General features: G+C 40.2%; 1 protein-coding gene across 2 annotated transcripts in view; it reads left to right on the top strand.

Annotated features, from left to right (window-relative positions):
- Positions 1–17650, top strand: part of Ptprk (protein tyrosine phosphatase receptor type K) — a 457202-nt gene that overhangs the window by 111122 nt on the left and 328430 nt on the right. For both annotated transcript variants that reach the window (XM_059272616.1, XM_059272615.1), the window contains exon 3: positions 12959–13230. In XM_059272616.1, coding sequence (XP_059128599.1) covers positions 12959–13230 — 272 coding nt within the window. The remainder of the gene's footprint in view (positions 1–12958; positions 13231–17650) is intronic.

Raw genomic sequence — 17650 nt, 5'->3', positions numbered from 1 at the left:
TGTTGGATGAGAGGAAGGGGAATAAACTGTCTGCTAACGGTAGCAGGGATATTAGCTGTCTGGCCGTTTGCTTAGCCAGTCCAGCTTTTCATCATTGGAGATGTTTTCGTAAGTGAGTCCCACCCCTCCCCGCTCCTGACTTACAAAGCAGTAGATAGACAACACTGGCAGTGTAACTTGTCTCAGGGGACAGGGATCGGCGTCGTTACTGTACCTCCGTGAGGCAGTGGGAGCCACTAATTCTACCAGTGTTGGGGAATCTCAGGTCCTGCTCCATCATCGTGTGTGTGTGTGTGTGTGCGCGCGCGCGCGTGCGCAGTATGTGTGTGCTTTTATAGATGTGTGCATGGATGTACATGGATGTGGCAGCCAGAGGTGGATTTTGGGTGTCTTCCTCAGTCACTTTTTTTTGTTTGTTTTTGAGTTAAGGTCTCTCACTGAACCTGGAGCCCACAAATTTGGCTTGGCTTCAAGACACCATATGTATGCACCCCCACCCCCCACTCACTGAGATTAGAGACATGCACCCCCACACCTGGCTTTTATGTGAGTGCTCATCCCCTCCTACTTGCACGGTAAGCCCTTTCTTCCTTGACTGGGCCAGCCCCTTAGGGGGCAAATATGTCTACCTATCTCCAAGCCTTTGCTTACAGGTGGCGAGCATTTGAGGCAGTGACACTGGTCTCTTTGGCTTTTGCGTTTATTAGGACCTTAGTTTCCTTTGCCCTGTTCACCTGGCTCATGGAGCTGCTGGGGAGAGAGGTTAGCACAGCCTGACTTGACCACCTTTGTGCTCACAAACCTCAATGTGGTAAAATGCAAGGTGGTTTTTGTTTCATCTTCTTCAATTGGACTCCCTTGAGTTCTCCATACTTCACCTTTGATTCCCCCCCCCCCCCCCCCCCCCCCCCCGTTTCTCCTCTCTTTCACTTTATTTCCCATTTGCCTGCGTTAGGCCTTCTCAAATGGGACTGTCCAGCTAAGCAAGTGAACCCAATCTTGTTTAGACAAACTTTGCAAATAAAAAAGTTAAAAAAAAATTTCAGTTGAATGTTCCCACTTCGGCAATTTATTGCCTTTTATTAATAAATATGAGACACGATGAGAGGGTGACTGGGGGTGGGGGACGACTCTCTCTGTTAATTTGATGTATGATCTATCAAAGCCAAAGTTATTGTCATATCCCCCTTCTCGGTATTGGTGGGGTGCCCATGCATGTATGTAGTATGCATGTTTGATATGGATGGGCTAGTAGCTATCTACTCTGATCCAGAAATCTGCCACCTCCGCTTTCTGCAGTTGGAATGACATCCCGCATCCAGCTTTTCTCTGGCTCCTGGAGAACTGGGTTCTTGCCCTCAGACTTTTATAGGAAGTGCTATACACCTCTGCTAGCTCCTGAGTCCCAGTACTTGAATTCTTAACATCTTTAGAGAGAGGAATTTGTTTTCATTAGGACAGTGTTGAAAAAAAACCTGCTATTTCTCACCGACTCATTATGAATTGTGTTCCAGTATAATTAACAACTCTTGTTCCTTTCGTTAAGAAAGGAAGAAACTTCTTTCTTTGCTAGAGTAACATGGCTCCTGCAACCTCATTATTCTTGAATCTGAAAACTCGGTTAGGAAACTATTCAACCCGAGTTCTTCTGATTGATCATTACCTGATGCTGACTTACTCAGGAGCAGCCATCATCGTTACAATGGTATACCCGAGGAGCCAACCATGGTTGTTAGTTTTGAATACAAATCGAGGCCTTGTTCTTCTTCTAGTGCATGAAATAGTTTCTGTGCCTTCGGACATAAAATATCTACTTAGTCGAATATGTTGACTTTAGGGATAGCATTTCTCCACGGAAAGGGGAGAAGCAGCAGGCTCTCGTTTCCTGGCCTTCAGCTCTGGCTTTCCGTTATGAGCTATGATGAGCTGTGTCGCAGTGACAGATCGGAATCGCTAGTATGATCTTTAGACAGTCAGTCGCCGGAGCTCGCGTGATGCGTAACCCTCCTTTCCTTGCGCGTTCTATTCTGGTTTCCGTGAAAAGGCAAGCAGGGATCACAAAGCTGTCTGCAGGACAAAGGCTCTTGTGCCTTGTAGGTAATGCACTGTAATTATTCCCTCTCCAGTTGCTTTTCATCTTAGCAGCCACTTCTCCAAACATTTCAGTTCCGCGTCACATAAAAGCGGTGCCAGTTGGAGAGGCAGGAGTGGAGAGCAGCGGGGTCGCAGAGATGGGAGCAGTCTTAGAACGGGAGTCTCTAAATTTCAGTGAAGGCTTTAACATTGGGGTGTGTGTGTGTGTGTTTCTGAGAACAGGGTGGAGGGAGAGGTATCCTAAATTCAGGCAAGATTTTCAGAGAAGTAAAGACGGGAGGGAGAAGGGAGAAGTGTAGAGAAGAGAGCTGGCGGGGAGCCCTAATAGGCTGGGATCAGAGGACAGGATTGTGGTGGGAAGGACCAAGAGAAGCAGAAAGAGATAGGAGGGAGGGTTGGCAGGGGGGCCCGAGAGGACAGAGCTGTGAGGGAAAGGACTGAGAAAGGCTGTGATAAGTGACAGGGGCTGGAACTTCACAAGTGTTCCACTGTTTAACACCGTCAGCTCAGCCTTAACCTTTGAAAATGTTCTTTTCACACATTTCTCGTTTGATTCTCCATACCGCGTGGTACAGAAGGGAACGAATATGTACAAAGAAAACATTTCTCAGGACGTTTTTATTATCTCAGCTCACAGACACAGGCTGCATCCTTCAGTTCCCCCTACCAGCCTCAGGGCCAGGCACTTCCAAGACAAGGGTGTCAAGGCAGAGACCGGTCAAATTATTTGCACCGGGGTGACAAGCTGAATGAATGTGCATGAAACACAGAAAACTGAAGTCTTACTAAGAGAGGGACATGGATAATAGGATAACCCACTTATGTTAGTAAGCCCATGACCTATGACCTTAACTGCCTTAGCAATCATGTTGCTTTGGTCTTCTATGCCATGAAGATGAACATGGAAATTTATGGTCAAGGGGCCAAGTGCTTGTTCATTTTTTTTTCCTCTTTCTTTCAAAAAGTATGCTAGGGAAATTCAATTATAGACCAATAGTAGGCCCAGTCTTACGTTTTAACATGTACCAGATAAATTCTATGGAATTGTACTCCCAAGAAGGGGAAATAACTCTGATCAAGTTTAGGAAAATGTTTGTTGTTTTTGTCTCCCTTCCCTCCCTCCTCCCTTCCTCCTCCCTCCCTCCCTACTAAGAATCATTTCATTGATGTAGATTCAAGCAAATCTCTGTGAGCTCCAGGCCAGCCTGGTCACATAGAGCTCCAGGTCAAGTAAGGCTATGTATGTAGCAAGTCTTTCTCTGTCCCACCCACCAGCTCCCAAATAACAAAATGAAGACTTCTTATTAATTATGGAAGCTCGGCTGATAGCTTTGGCCTGTTCCTGACTGACTAGTTCTTATAACTTAAATTAACCCACATCTATTAATTTACTTTCTGCCTTGTGGTTTTATTACCTCATCTCTGTAGTACCCATCCTGCTTCCTCTCTGTCCGGCTGGTGACTCTGCCCTTCTTCTCCCCAGCATCTGCTGTACCCTGAAAATCCTGCCTAGCTATGGGCAATTTAGCTTTTTATTGAACCAATCTGAGTGACACATCTTCGTAGGGTACAAAACAGGACATGTGTAGAAAGACTGTCTCAGAAAACAAAACAAAACAAAAAAGTGTCCTTAAATTCATCCCATCCCTCAGTTTTCAAACACAAATGCAAAGGTCTTTGAGCTTTGAGAGGAATTTGGTCCTGCGGAGTGTCATTGAAGCTCTTATGTATTCCCCAAGGCATGAGAGGGAGCCCGAATCCTGGGAGACTGAAGATGGCAGACCTTGAATGCTTCCAAGGTGTAATTTCAGTCATTTTGTTTTGGAGTTTAGAGTACAAGTTTCCTTTTGTATTTAGATATTTTAGAACACATGTCTCTTTCTGTGTTTAGAAATAAGCTGCGTAGTGGGAAAGAAGAGAAATGTTATCTTAAGGAATGATAGAATGTATAAGCTTGAAGATGGCCAATAGGCTGTGTTCTTCCTCCACAAAATGGTGGCTTTGATACTAGTCTTTCTGACAGTGGAATCGTTTGGAGGAATTCTTAACATTGAGACGAAGGTCATTTCAAGTTTCCAAAACTTTCCTTTCGCTGACTTTAAAAACAACCATGTTCAATTTTTTTCCTGTTTATTTTTGCCTATAAGTACCTCAAAGTTTTAATAGCCTTCCTTTTAGGGGCTGAGGTGGGAACAAAAAAATACTTTCTGATATTGGAGTGCTTCTCAGAGAGGTCATAGTAGTAGGCAAGTGCCTAATTTTGTTACATATAATAATTCAACTGCAGACTGAATGTTCTAAACTTTGCTCTGGACTTTTGGGTGGACAATGTACATGTAATTCCAACCTTTCATAGAGCTTTTCAATCAAATAAGCAAACCAGTTATGTTCAACAGGAAGTGAGGGATTTAACAAAACCTGGAATGTTTGCCGACACTTAGAAAGGACTATTGTCTAATCGGTCTTAGGAAGGCTGTATCCAGTGGGTGATATTTTACCTAAAATTTATTGATGAAGAAACAATCCAGCCGAAAGACTGAATTCTAAGCCAATGAAAAATCCAGCTTGGAAAGAGCGAGGCATGCACCACGCTGGGATTTTTCTTTGGAACAGAAGGATGCCCATTGTTTCTGGAGACCCTTAAAGTTAAGGGGACAAGGTGCTAGAGAGAACAGGTGTGGATCATGTTAAGGCCTGTGAGGAAAGAGGTTGGATTTCATTCTTACTGTGATGTGAGGAGAAGGAAATGTTCATTGTAAGATTTTGAGGGAATAAAGTCTTGAGTGCCTGTTGAAAATATTGTAGGGCTGTTCTCACGGAAATCATGAAACCCATTAGCATACCACTATAGGTGGTTGTTGGCCTTAGGATCAGAGCCTGGTAAAGGTAGGGAGTGCCCAGGTCAGGCAGGAGGGGTGAGGAATAAGCTTGAAGGAGGCAATAGGGTTGAACTTCATGACGAAATTGGGGAAAGTGAAAATTAGTGCCATTAATGGTGTGTGTGTGTGTAAGTGTACGTGTGTGTGTGTGTGTGTGTGTGTGTGTGTGTGTGTGTGAGAGAGAGAGAGAGAGAGAGAGAGAGAGAGAGAGAGAGAGAGAGAGAGAGATGTGTATATGCAGGCATGTGCACTTGTGCATGTATTTGGAGGCCAGATGATGATGGCGTTCGGTGGCTTGTTCTCTCATCCTCTACCTTAATTCTATCAAGACAAGGTTACACTAGCAAGCTCTAGCCATCCTCTTGCCTCCGTTACCCCCATCAGTGGGATTGCAGTTACATCTGAAGTCATGCTTAGCGTTTTTTCATATGGGTGTTGGGAACTCAAAATCAGGTCCTCATTTTCACATAGTAAGCACTTTCTTTATGCACTGAGCCAACCCTGGCCAGATATCTTGGTGGTTGCTTCTTAAGCTGCCTTGGCATGAAATTATTACTGTATGTTGTCCTTCTTTTTTTTACATATCAGGTTTCTACAATTTGTTTTGTTTATACTGGGAAAATCTAACTGAATACTAAGAAATGATTTTTCACTGCATTGGTGCCTTGGTAGCTTTTTCAAATGGTCTCAAGAATATATAAAATATATGTCTTATTAGACATTAATACTACTTCTTTTTCTCTATACTTCTCTTTATAGTAACAACTTGATTCTCTGATGGTGTCCTGTTAGAATGGAAAAGATCCCCTTGGCAGTGGTATATCTGTCATTTTGAGTATGCCTGTATATTTGGTTAAAAGTTTTCCTAGGTGCATCAGTGTCTGCATGGGCAGACACTTGTAAGGATGGACTGAAGAGAGCTGAGAAGTGTAAGCCTCACCTAGTGCACTGAGGATCTGAACAGAACCAAAGATAACTGGTCACTCTGGGCCCCTTGAGCTGGGACACCTGTCTTGTTTACACTTCGGTTAGATTGAAACTCATACTGTCTACTCTCTTCATTCTTAGACTAAGGCTAGACTGGAATTTCTACCATTGACTCTCCTTTACGGACATTCCAAATCAGGCTAGAGCTATACTCTGGCTCTGGTATAAACTTTTAGTTAGTCTTAAAAAAAAAATCACATAAACCTATTCTCAATAATCGTTCTTTTCTCATTAGATGAGAAGAGATGTAGTGTAAGAGAGGTAGATGTGGTGTGTGTGTGTGTGTGTGTGTGTGTGTGTGTGTGTGTGTGTGTGTGTGTTTGTGCCCATCTTTTGCTCTTTTCTGTCCCTCTGGAGAAAGTTAAAACACCCTTTGTTCATACAAGTACAGAACTACAGAAACATTTAGCTTGTTTGATTTTTAATCTCCAGATACCCACCTCTCTGTTTAAAAGTTCTATTTTTTAGTGTTCTTTCTGTATCACATGGACTGAATGAATGCATATAGACTCAATATATCAGCAGTGCTGTTCTCGCAGGAAGAAGAAAGAACTGTACATGTCTTGAAAAATACTGGTTCTTTGCGTATGGCTCATGGATCACTCTATAAGACTCACAGACACTTACAGCAGACTTAGGAGGTCAAATTAATTTCCTAGGATCACTAATATGTTCCTTCTTTCTCTCATTTTCTCATGAGCATATAGGCAGATTGAATGAAGTTGTAAAAATAAGAATCTGAGTGGCTTTTATTAAGTCAAAAATTAGCATTTGAAAAAAGTAAAAACAATGCCTGATCTCTTTGGTAAAATATACTTATTTCATAAAAACTATGGGGGTGGGATTGTTAAACAAATTAGTAATTATTTTACAAGTTTTATTTTATTTCCTTCTTGGTTGGTTGGTTTGTTTGGAGACTTAACTCAGTAGAAGAGTGCCTGCCTGTTAAGCCCAAGGCTGTGGGTACAATTTTCAGCATCATCAAAGCAAAGCAGAGCAAATACTTCGATTCTCAGTCTTAATTTCCTGTATAGTCAGTGTTGACAGAACTCAGAGTTGATATACTGTTTGTTGATAATTGGTCAATTAAGTTGTGCGTGTGGGTATCTGTATGATGTGTGAGTGCAGGGTAGCTGAAAACTTGGTTGACTTTCTTTTCCCCCTCCACCTTTATTTGGGTTCTGGGAATTGAACTCCGGTCAGTTGTGTGGTAAGCTCCCTTACCCACTGAGCCATCTTGCTGGCCCTGTGACCTCTGCATATTAAAGTTGTATAGGCATTCTGAAGCTAAAATATTCAAGAGCCATTACTTCAAGCAGAACTTTTATATAGCTATGTTAAAAGTGACTCTAACAAAACTCTTAGGTTCACGCCTCCAAACCTTTAACTTACTGGTCCCTCAAATTATTCTTTCTCAGAACTAACTGAATCAATTCTAATTACAGGTTTGATTTTATTGTTTTTACATTCTTGGGCATGTGTTGGCAGACTCTCATGACCACGTTGCCATCCAATCAGTCATCAAAATACTTAAACATAAATACTTATTTAAAAATATATAAATGTGTATCATTTGCTTCTACAAATATTCTTGTTGGATTTGTACATAGCACCAGTCTATTGCTTCAGGAGTCCAAATGCATGCTTTGTTATCTTTCCCGAGATACATTTCTCTTAACTAGTGAGCACGGTGTCTTCATCAGGAGTGGACACAGACAAGACTTTTGGTATTAGGCAAGTGTCCCCTTCCCTACTTGAATAGACTTCTTTTTGTCTTGTGGACACTGCAGAGCTGTTGCGCTCTGTGGATACAATTCATACAGTCGTTCAGTGAGCTTCCAGCCCAAACTATGGCCTGGGTAGCACCTATGTTGTCCCTCCTGGCTGGTGAGCACTTCACAGTGACATTCTGTATGCCCTGTGTCACACAATCGGTTGTAGAAGGACTCTGCCTTGCTTTTCTTGCAGCTGTGGACTCACTCCAGCCTAAGCCGTTCAGGGAATGTCTCCACCACCCATCCAGACCTTCTTTAAGAAAAGTTGTCAAACACTCATGCTGTCCTTCACACTGATTTCTTCAGTGGGCACTAGGTTATTGTAAGGTTCGCTTCATGTCTTTTTAAAGATCCTACTTTCTCGTGTTTAACATTTCTCTACTTCTATGTCAGATTTACCATGTGGCTTCACTCTTAGGATTGACGCCCAGATCAGTCCTGTGAGAGAATGTTACTGCCTTGTCTTTTATTGACTCTATTTGTGTGTTTGTGTGCATATGTGTGCGGGTGTGCATATGCAAATGCACACATGTGTCAGTCAGAGCACAGCTTGTAGCACTCAGTCTTCTCTTTCCACCATATGTGTTCTGAGATAGAACTCAATCCATCAGGCTTGGCAGTAAGAACTTTTACCTCCTGTGCTATCTGGTCTGTTCTCCTTGTTGTTACTGTCCTGAAGGAGGGTGGCCCTTACAAAGAATCCCCATGGCACTTATTTAAAACATGTGTAAAAACAGCATATAATGAAGCACCAGAATCAAAAATTTACAAACTATGAGCTCCTTCTGGAAAGAAACTATCCTTTTGTGTGAAGAAGAATCTTGATAGGCCCGTCAGATTGGGCAAGGTGACTTGTAAAGGGAGCAAGAGTCAAAATGATCCAAGCCCTTTGAATCAAGAACGTGGAAAGCCATGGCTTCTAAGTTTATCTCTTAGTTTATAGGACATCTTAAGTATTTTGAATAACCAGCTTAGTGAAATACTATGTTAGCATGCCAAAGTCTAAAAATACATACTGTTGCATATATGCACAGAGGAGTTTTGAGGAAAGTGTGGGAATTTGTATCTTTCCTATCAATATGATAATCTAGTGTAGTGTTAACCCAAGAAGTGTAACCTAAAGATAAAATGTTATTACTATAATAAGTTCGTGATACTTTGCACTTTGCACTAGATGATGGTGTTCATGAATAAAAGACTTTCTTTGGCAATGAGAACTTTTATAAAGGCCAATAATTTGCATCAAATATCTATTATTCTTCAATTACTGATGATGGCATTTATGCATTCTTTTAAGAGATTCATATCATGCACATAAGCAAAAATGTCAAGGCAGTTACTGCCCCACTGATAAAGCACACAGCATTTAACTCTATGTCCTTTATTTTTCTGGTCTCAATGTTTGTGTATGTATGTGTATAATTAAATGCATGTCTAAGAAGACATTTATGTGTTCCTATTGCTTTAATATAAAATGATCTCAAAGATGCTTGTTTTGATAGCTTGGCTACCATTGCAGCATTGTTGAAAGGTGAGGTTTTAGGGATGTGTTCTGATTATGAGAGCTTTAATATGCTCAGTAGATTGGCTCATTGATGTTCTTGTTGTTGTGTAGATTATTGGGAGGTAGGGCCTGCTTAGAGTATTCGGTTACTGAGAGTGTTGTCTTAGACATATATCTTGTCCTTGGTCTCAGTCAGCGGTAGTTTGTCAATACTCCTCCTGCCATAGGTGGTGACAACAAGTGACTGTGGAGTGAAACCTTTGAAACCATCAGCCAAATAAATCTTCCCTTTCTTTAGTTGATTTTCATAGGTATCTTGTCACAGTGATGGAAAACTAGCCATATGGATATAATATTTTGTAACCCGCATGTTGTCACCTACTATATTATGAGTATCTACCATGAAATGTTTAAATACTATTTTCAATGGCTACTTCATTGTTCATTAAACTCATTAGTCATAATTTTATTAATTGCATATTTTTGAATATTTATATTCCCTTTATTTTCTCCATTAAATGAATATAATGTTGAGTTACCTTTTCAGTTGTACCTTTTTTTCATTTACACATGACTTTTTCTTATGTGCATTTATCAATTTTGAATTACCACATTAGGGGCCATATATATCTTTCAAGTTTTTCTTCTTCTTGCCAAATTGTTCCCTAGAAAGTTGTGCTATTTAAAAATAATGCAAACACATAAACTTAGGCATTCTTCCTTGAGTGATGCATTGGAGAACCCCTAGCTTAGCTGACCATGGAGAGTATTAACTCCACATCAAAGAAGTTACTTTTAGTGACATATACCACATTTGTGTGACTTGACAGTATTAAGCCTTCAGATAGTGAAGCCCCCGTCAAACACGACTGAACACTTGCTTGAAATTTGAGGGAACCAGAAAAACACTACACAGGCTTTGATTTTTAATATCAAGAATGAACGATGTACATGTGTGAAATTTCCAGACTTTATGTGTAGAGGGTCAGTTGTTGTCAGAGATTATAGCAGTAATCTTTGGAACTTGGTAAGAATAGTGTTGGCAACATTTAGGTGGGTGGAGGGAGGTCTGTGTCCCAGCTGTGGCTACACAGGCGCCAGCTGTGCAAATTGCCAATGTCTCAAGTGGGTCGACAGGGCATTCAGTTGCTCCTGGGTGCTTCTTCCTCTGCAGCACAGCTCAGTAAGTGCATTATTAATGCACAGAACTCAGCCCAGGGAGCCAGGCAGGGCTCTGTGTAAGTAAGACTATTTATCCCAACCATTCCATAGAAGTGAGTTATCAGCACTAATTTCCTTCATTATTTAACCTGTGTTGAGTGGTACTAAAATGCTGAAGTAGTTAGGATAAGCTTTTATTTCGTGACTTCCGTCTTTCTAATGATCAAATTGGTAAGGAGTAATGATGACTGGAGTTTGTTCATTCCATTTCTTTAATAAGAAAATGGCTGTAGTTTAAAATGCAAATGGCTAAAAATTGCTAAATGGTCTTAATGGTAAATATAATGCAGATTTAAAATGTGACACAAAGCATATTTTATTCCAAATTTTATTTTATGAGAGAGGAAAATTACTATTAGGAAGCTAGTAAGTCTTTTGAGCTCCACACTTTAAAATTGCTAGTCAGAAGCTAAGCTTGTAAAAATAAATACATAATTTCCTTGTAAAATGCTATACCAATGCAAAAACAGGGCATGGAAATTGGGCAGCAATGCTGGATAGCTTTTCTGGGATCTCAGGCCTGGTCATGCATGGTTAAGACCAGAAACAAGTCTTGATGCAAATTGGTGATTTGTAAAGACATTTTGATAAAATTAGTTATTGGTGTCAAGTATGTGAGAATAGCCATGAAAAAAAAAAAGCATCCTTTTCTGTAAATTAGATTAGGATCCAGGATATCCTGTTTCTTTGTTTTTTTTTCCCCTTTTTGGTAAATGTTTTCCAAAAATACACAGATGATTTATTTTAATAATGTGCTGTCCGTGAGAATCAAGTTAAAAAGTAATTCCAGTTTATGAGAGACGATGAAGGCTGGGAACCACATGTCAACAATAACAAGAATTACTATTAATACAGTATGTGTATTCTGTACTTGACTGTCCTGAAGTACGAGGTAAAATTGTCATAAAAGCTGGGGATCACAGAGGTCCGCTCTGGTGGGAATCGTCCAGATTGGAAATTTGATTTCTTAAGTAGTTGAAGCCTTACCCTCTGGAACGGTTTGAACTCCAGGTTGTAGATGAGTTGAGATAGGTAGACCAGTAGTTGTTGAGTTTTTAGTATGTCATTGGTACAAGTTATTATGTGTCAGAACAGAATACAGAAGATTAGTTCTGTGTTTTAGGAAGAGAGGGCCAAGTGTAGTGTAAGAACCCTTGTGAGAGTTAGCTCTGAAATATGACACCTAATAGATTGCTGTTAAAATTATATTCCAGGGAGAAATGGATTTATGGTAAAATTTGGTTCTAATTTGAAGTGTGACAAAATGATAGCTTTACATTTTTTTGGTGACTTATGTACTTATTAAAATCTTTTATTTATTTATTTATTTTTGCATGAGAACAGGGTGTCTTTCTGGAGAGCTGCGTGCATTAATATAGTAGTGCAGTGCCGACATCCAACTGCTGTAATTAGTCACTGCATGACCTTAGCCAGTAGCCAAAAGTCAGTGTTAGTGCTGTGAAAGTAGGCCTGTGTCATTCCCATCACCATGATCCACAACAAATGATTCGTTACTCAGTCAACGTGACTTCACGCTTGCTTTAATTCAGTTTTACAAGAGCAGTGTAGGCATTGTAGACTGGGGTCAGCAGTAATCTTAATGGGCTGACAGTTTAGTGAATGAAACTACGTTGCATCAACTATGTACCAGAATCAGCTTTAGAAAAGTTGGGCGTTAGGATCAGCAAGATGGCTCAGTGGGTGTGAAACCTGAGTTCAATTCCTAGGTCCCACATATTGGAAGGAGATTCCTGACTTCCTCAAGTGCTTTCTGACTTCAAACACGTGCTCTGGAACGAACACACACACACACACACACACACACACACACACACACACACACACACACGCATACACACGCATACACACGCATACACGCATACGCATGCACACATGCACGCACTTGTAAAAAAAAAGTGTAGAAAGAAAGGAAAGTTGAACATTTACCCCGATACTCACTTTACAAAGTATTCTTACTCCATGACTTGATGGTCTCAGTAGTTAGTAACTGGCAAAAGGCACATGACTTGAATAAGCAAAAATATTGGTATTTGAAGTTGGAAGTTACTCCACTTCCTGGAGTCTTCTGTTCCCCTGCCTTAACATTCTTGTTGAGGGAGGAAGAAAGAGAAGGAAGTACTTTCCATGCACGTGAGATCAATACATTTATTTGGTTTCTTTTTCAAAGCTCACAGTTTGGTAGGACTGGAGAAATTTTCAAGGGAGATTTGAACTAGAATCAGGCTCTGCCTGGTCTTACCTCATTTTCTATTTGTAAAACAGGGTTAATTACAAGTTGTAGAGAAGAATAAATCTGTGTGTCCAGTTTGTGCAATGTTAGTACGGAATGACTTCACATAATATCTTGACTAATATTCTATTGCAGTGCCCAAGAAGACATTTTAAAATTTATTATTTTCATATATATTCTTTTATTCTTGTGTGTTCCCTTTGGCATATCACTTTTCTTTGCGCTGTTCTTTGTAATGTCGTCTCAGGTTCCTATATGGTCGTGGACGCCTCAAATCATGATCCTGGAGAGAAAGCCCGACTTCAGCTGCCTACCATGAAGGAAAATGACACTCACTGCATTGATTTCAGTTACCTGTTATACAGCCAGAAAGGGCTGAACCCTGGCACTTTGAACATCCTAGTTCGAGTGAATAAAGGACCCCTTGCTAATCCAATTTGGAATGTGACTGGATTCACTGGTCGAGACTGGCTTCGGGCTGAGCTGGCAGTGAGCACCTTTTGGCCCAATGAATATCAGGTAATCCTTTGAGATTTTCTGCCTTGTGCTTTCATATATTGGCTCTCCGTGTATGTGGAAAATATAGATATAAATACCGATCCCGTAATAGTAGGGTTCCTCCCTCCTGTTTCCCAACTCCTCATTCTTGAGGAGAAGTTTGGATACACAGGCACAGAACCTTCTAACTAGAGACAATACCTTACCGCACAGAAAAACAACAGTTCAGCGCACAATTTGTGGTCCGCTTATTAAAGGGCTACTTACTTCTGATTCTGATGCACACATTTCTGTGTCTTTTGGCAGGAAGAAATAGTTTTCTTTTGTTTTTCCATTATGCTGAAATATTCTGACTGCATTGGTTTACTGATTTCTTGAAAATAACATTTTCAATATAAACAGAAGATAGAATTTTGTAAAATATGGTATTATCTTGTGATGGTGACGTGATTATTATTTTTCTTAAAAGAAGCAAACGAAAAAGGACAGATTGTCCATAAAAATCTTTGGATGATTTTTTTTTTGAATGCTTAATCTGATTATGATGAAAAGACACAGTGAAGAATGTTAATTCCCCCTTTAGGGTTCTGTGACTGAGTTTATATGGTTCAACATTGAAGTTCATGGACGAGCTTGAAGACTCCCTCAGTCACACAGGCCGTCATTAGGGCCTGGAAATACCTGATCTTCTGTAAGAATGCAGAGCTTGTGTTGGACTTGAGATTTCACCCTTTTGGAAGACTCACCTCTTTGTGGTTTATTATAGAGCTAATGAAAGGGCATTTATGTACAAGCATATTCCACAACAGTTAATAATACGTTAATAATCATTTCATTTACATATTTCAAAAGTGAACCCTTTTGGTTGTTACTCATTAACTAAAAAAAAAAAAAAAAAAAAAAAGAAAAGAGAAAAAGAGCATCCCCTTACTTGGTTTTTCTTGAATTGATTTTTTTAGTTTCACCACTGCCTGGATCTGGTAAAAGTTAAGGTTCTCATTTCCAGGTTATACGTCTGGTGAAAATTCAGTGCCCTTTTTACGTGCTAGTGGCTTCCATTATTCCTGAACAGAAAAATGTTGCTCTTTACTCTGATAGGAGAGCCATGTGGTTTTTCTTTTAGGACCTACAGTGCATCCTACAGATTGCATATGTAAATGGGTAGTGTGTGTACAGGTGTGTGCGTATGTGTGTGCATGTGTGTCAAGCTGCCGTTAGAGCAGTGATTGTAATCCAGGGGGTTTATCTGTGACTTGAGTGTGTAGGTGACTGTCATCACTAGATCTTCTTACTGTGTACTGTCAGTATACTGATTTCATGGGTATCTGTCACGGAGCTTAAAGAAGCACTTGGAAGAAGGAGGTCTGGTGCAGCCAAAGGAAAATGCCAGCGTATCCAGCCTCCCTAACACACACTGAAGCCCCAGACAACAAATAAATCTAACAGAATTGTACCAATGTGAGCTCCAGAGTCAGGCTCTGTAGCTACCTGCTATTCGTTACCCAAGTCAGTAGTTCCTCAGGGAATCAGAGTGTTTTTTGTTCTTCCTTTTGATAAACATGACTGATAGCATATCAATGGTGTGCTTCCCCCTTATCACTAAGAAATTATATTCATATCTTTATGTTTTTATTTTTTAAAAGACACACTTTTGACTCACTGATAGTAAGAGAATTTAAAATTTTTATTTAACTATTTTATTTTATTTTTTGCTTTTTTTGAGACAAAATTTCTCTCTGTAGCCTTGACTATACTGGAACTCACTCCATAGACCAGGCTGGCCTTGAACTTACAGAGATCCTCCTGCCTCTGCTTCCCAAGTGCTGGGATCAAAGGCATGTGCCACCCATCTATAAGAGAATTTTCTTATAGCACAGATTATTATGGTATTAGTTGTTATAATCTGGATACACATTTTTCTGTTGTGGCTCATTTTCTTTTCACATGTACTTATGATAGTTTTTTTATTTTTTTAAATTTTGAAACAGGTTCTTACTATGTAGTCCTGGCTGTCCTAGAACTCACTGTGTAGATCAGACTGTCCTGGAACTCACAGAGATCCACCTGCCTCGGCCTCCCAAGTGCTGGGGTAGATTTAAGCCAGCTATCCAAAGTGCCTTGTGTGAGTTTGAGTCTGGCTGTGAGATATTCTTGGAGATGTCTCACCAGAGGAAAAAAAACTTAATGAAATACTCAGAACAATGGGCAAAAATCTCATTGTAATTTATCAAGGGAGTATTTTTCCTCCACCATTCTTCTTTACCCTCTAAAACTTCAGCAATAAGAGAGAATAACAGGAGTTTTTAGTTATGTGCTCAACTCTCAATAAATTATTTGATTGGTCTTTTAATCATTTTAGTCATGTAGCTAACTAGTTGTACCTGTGCAGTATTTTGATGGGTGATTTGGCATTTGAAAGTCTCCCTTTCAGGAGACACCATTTGCTGGAAGTACCGGTTATCAGAGGCCAGTTGTGAGATTTCTCTCGCAGAAATTTGGATGACTGATTTCTGTTCTTTTGTAAGAAAAAGACCGCCCCATTATCATACAAAGGTACTTGCTAGCCTCCAAACTTATGACTTAAAGCTTTTATTTTCTCAGGTCAAACCTACTCCAGCTGAGCTTGGTAGCTCCTGCGGGTTATTCTAGTCTTCAGGAATCTGCTATATGAGGATTGCCCTCTGAATTTAAGGCCAGCCTGAGCTATAGTGTGCATCTTAAAAAAGAAGGAAAGAAGGAAGAAGGGGAGAGGGAGGGAGGGAGGGAAGAAGGGAGGGAGGGAGAGAGGGAGGGGGAGAAAAAGGTGGGAGGGATATGAGGGAAATAGCCAAGCCTTTTCAAGCAGTTGCTTAAGATTTCAGAACTTCTTTTCATATTTGAAAAAATGAAAATATTTTTAGAAAAAAGGTCAAAAAAGAAAACCTTTTCCCTAGAGGAAAGTACTAACATATGATTGCCTGAATCATCAAATGATTTAGTAAGACCCTCCCCCCTTCCAAATGCATTACTTAAAAAAAAAAAAAGGAATTAGACTTGTAAGGAAGAATTATCTTCAGGTTGTGGAGAAACTATACCATCGAAATGACCCATTGAGTGTCATTATTTGGTATTTCATTCTTTAATCTTGTTTGAAGCACGGTTTATCGAGAAATCTATTTCTGCCTATCCTTCCTCTTCATGGCTGGTCCATCTTGTGAATGGAGAGGAATCCGGGCTACAAATCATGGCAGATTGTGTTTGCTTTCTAGTCACATAAGCAAAAGAATGCATTGAGTACACACTTCCTATTTTTGAAAAGAAGAAGAGGGTGTAAATTTTTATTTTTTTGGCAATCATCATAGTGCTGTGCATCTGTCTTCAGGACAATAGTTGTCTTCAGCCCAGGTCATGGGTAGCATGGGTAGAAATGATCACATTACATTTATTTTATGTGTCATGGTTGGAAGATGCTACGGCATATTCTAGGCTTCAAGGTAGTACTGTAGATTCTTTTTCTTTTTTTTTTTTATTTTTTTTGTTTTTTTGTTTTTTCGAGACAGGGTTTCTCTGTGTAGCTTTGCGCCTTTTCCTGAAACTCACTTGGTAGCCCAGGCTGGCCTCGAACTCACAGAGATCCGCCTGCCTCTGCCTCCTGAGTGCTGGGATTAAAGGCGTGCGCCACCAACGCCCGGCGTACTGTAGATTCTTAAGGTGATTGCTAATTAAATAACAGACAAACCAACCAACCTCACTAAAAATCCTTTGGAAACCTAATCTCAGCATATCTTACATTATAACTAAAGATCTGCACAGGTCTAAGAGAGTAATATTTTTTATTTCAGAAATCCTACTTGTCTTGTGTGCATGAATGCAGTTCTGCTTTATTATTAAGCCCATTATGTTTTTATTGAACAGTGAGGTTGTTACTAAATGAGGCAGATAGATGACGTACATAACTTGCAAAACTATTAGTGGAGACCTAATCTGTTGCTTTCCATTAACTGGGTGCACATCATTAATCTCAAAAATGATGCGTGATGAACACTACGGGGCTCTGGCCAGGAATTGAAATGCAACAATCTAGCAAGCGCACTTCCCTTTATTCAGGAGAAATAAACATAGACCTTGTACAATGCATTTTCTTCACCTTTGCTTCCTGTTTGTTTAGAAAGAATGTAAAAACAGAGGTATGAGACTCTGGCTTTGCCTCCCTTTTAGAGTTCTGTACATATGTCCTGTGCTGATACTTTGGCAGTGGAGAGATTGCCACGCTCCAGATATTGGAGATCCTGCTGATTTTGGATATAAAAAGACAGTGACTTAAGTTAAGTGAGAGTGTACCTGAATAAATGGCCCCTAGAAGACGGATTGGGAGACAGGGCACCTCTGTCAGACCAGCCTGCAAACAGCATCCTACAGAGTTTCAGGGGTGTTAAACCATTGCCATACCTCTTAGAACTCC

The sequence above is a fragment of the Peromyscus eremicus genome, chromosome 8b (assembly GCF_949786415.1).
Source record: "Peromyscus eremicus chromosome 8b, PerEre_H2_v1, whole genome shotgun sequence".
Taxonomy (NCBI): Eukaryota; Metazoa; Chordata; class Mammalia; order Rodentia; family Cricetidae; genus Peromyscus; species Peromyscus eremicus.
The sequence above is the reverse complement of the archived record's forward strand: the minus strand, read 5'-3'. Positions and strand labels throughout refer to the sequence as shown.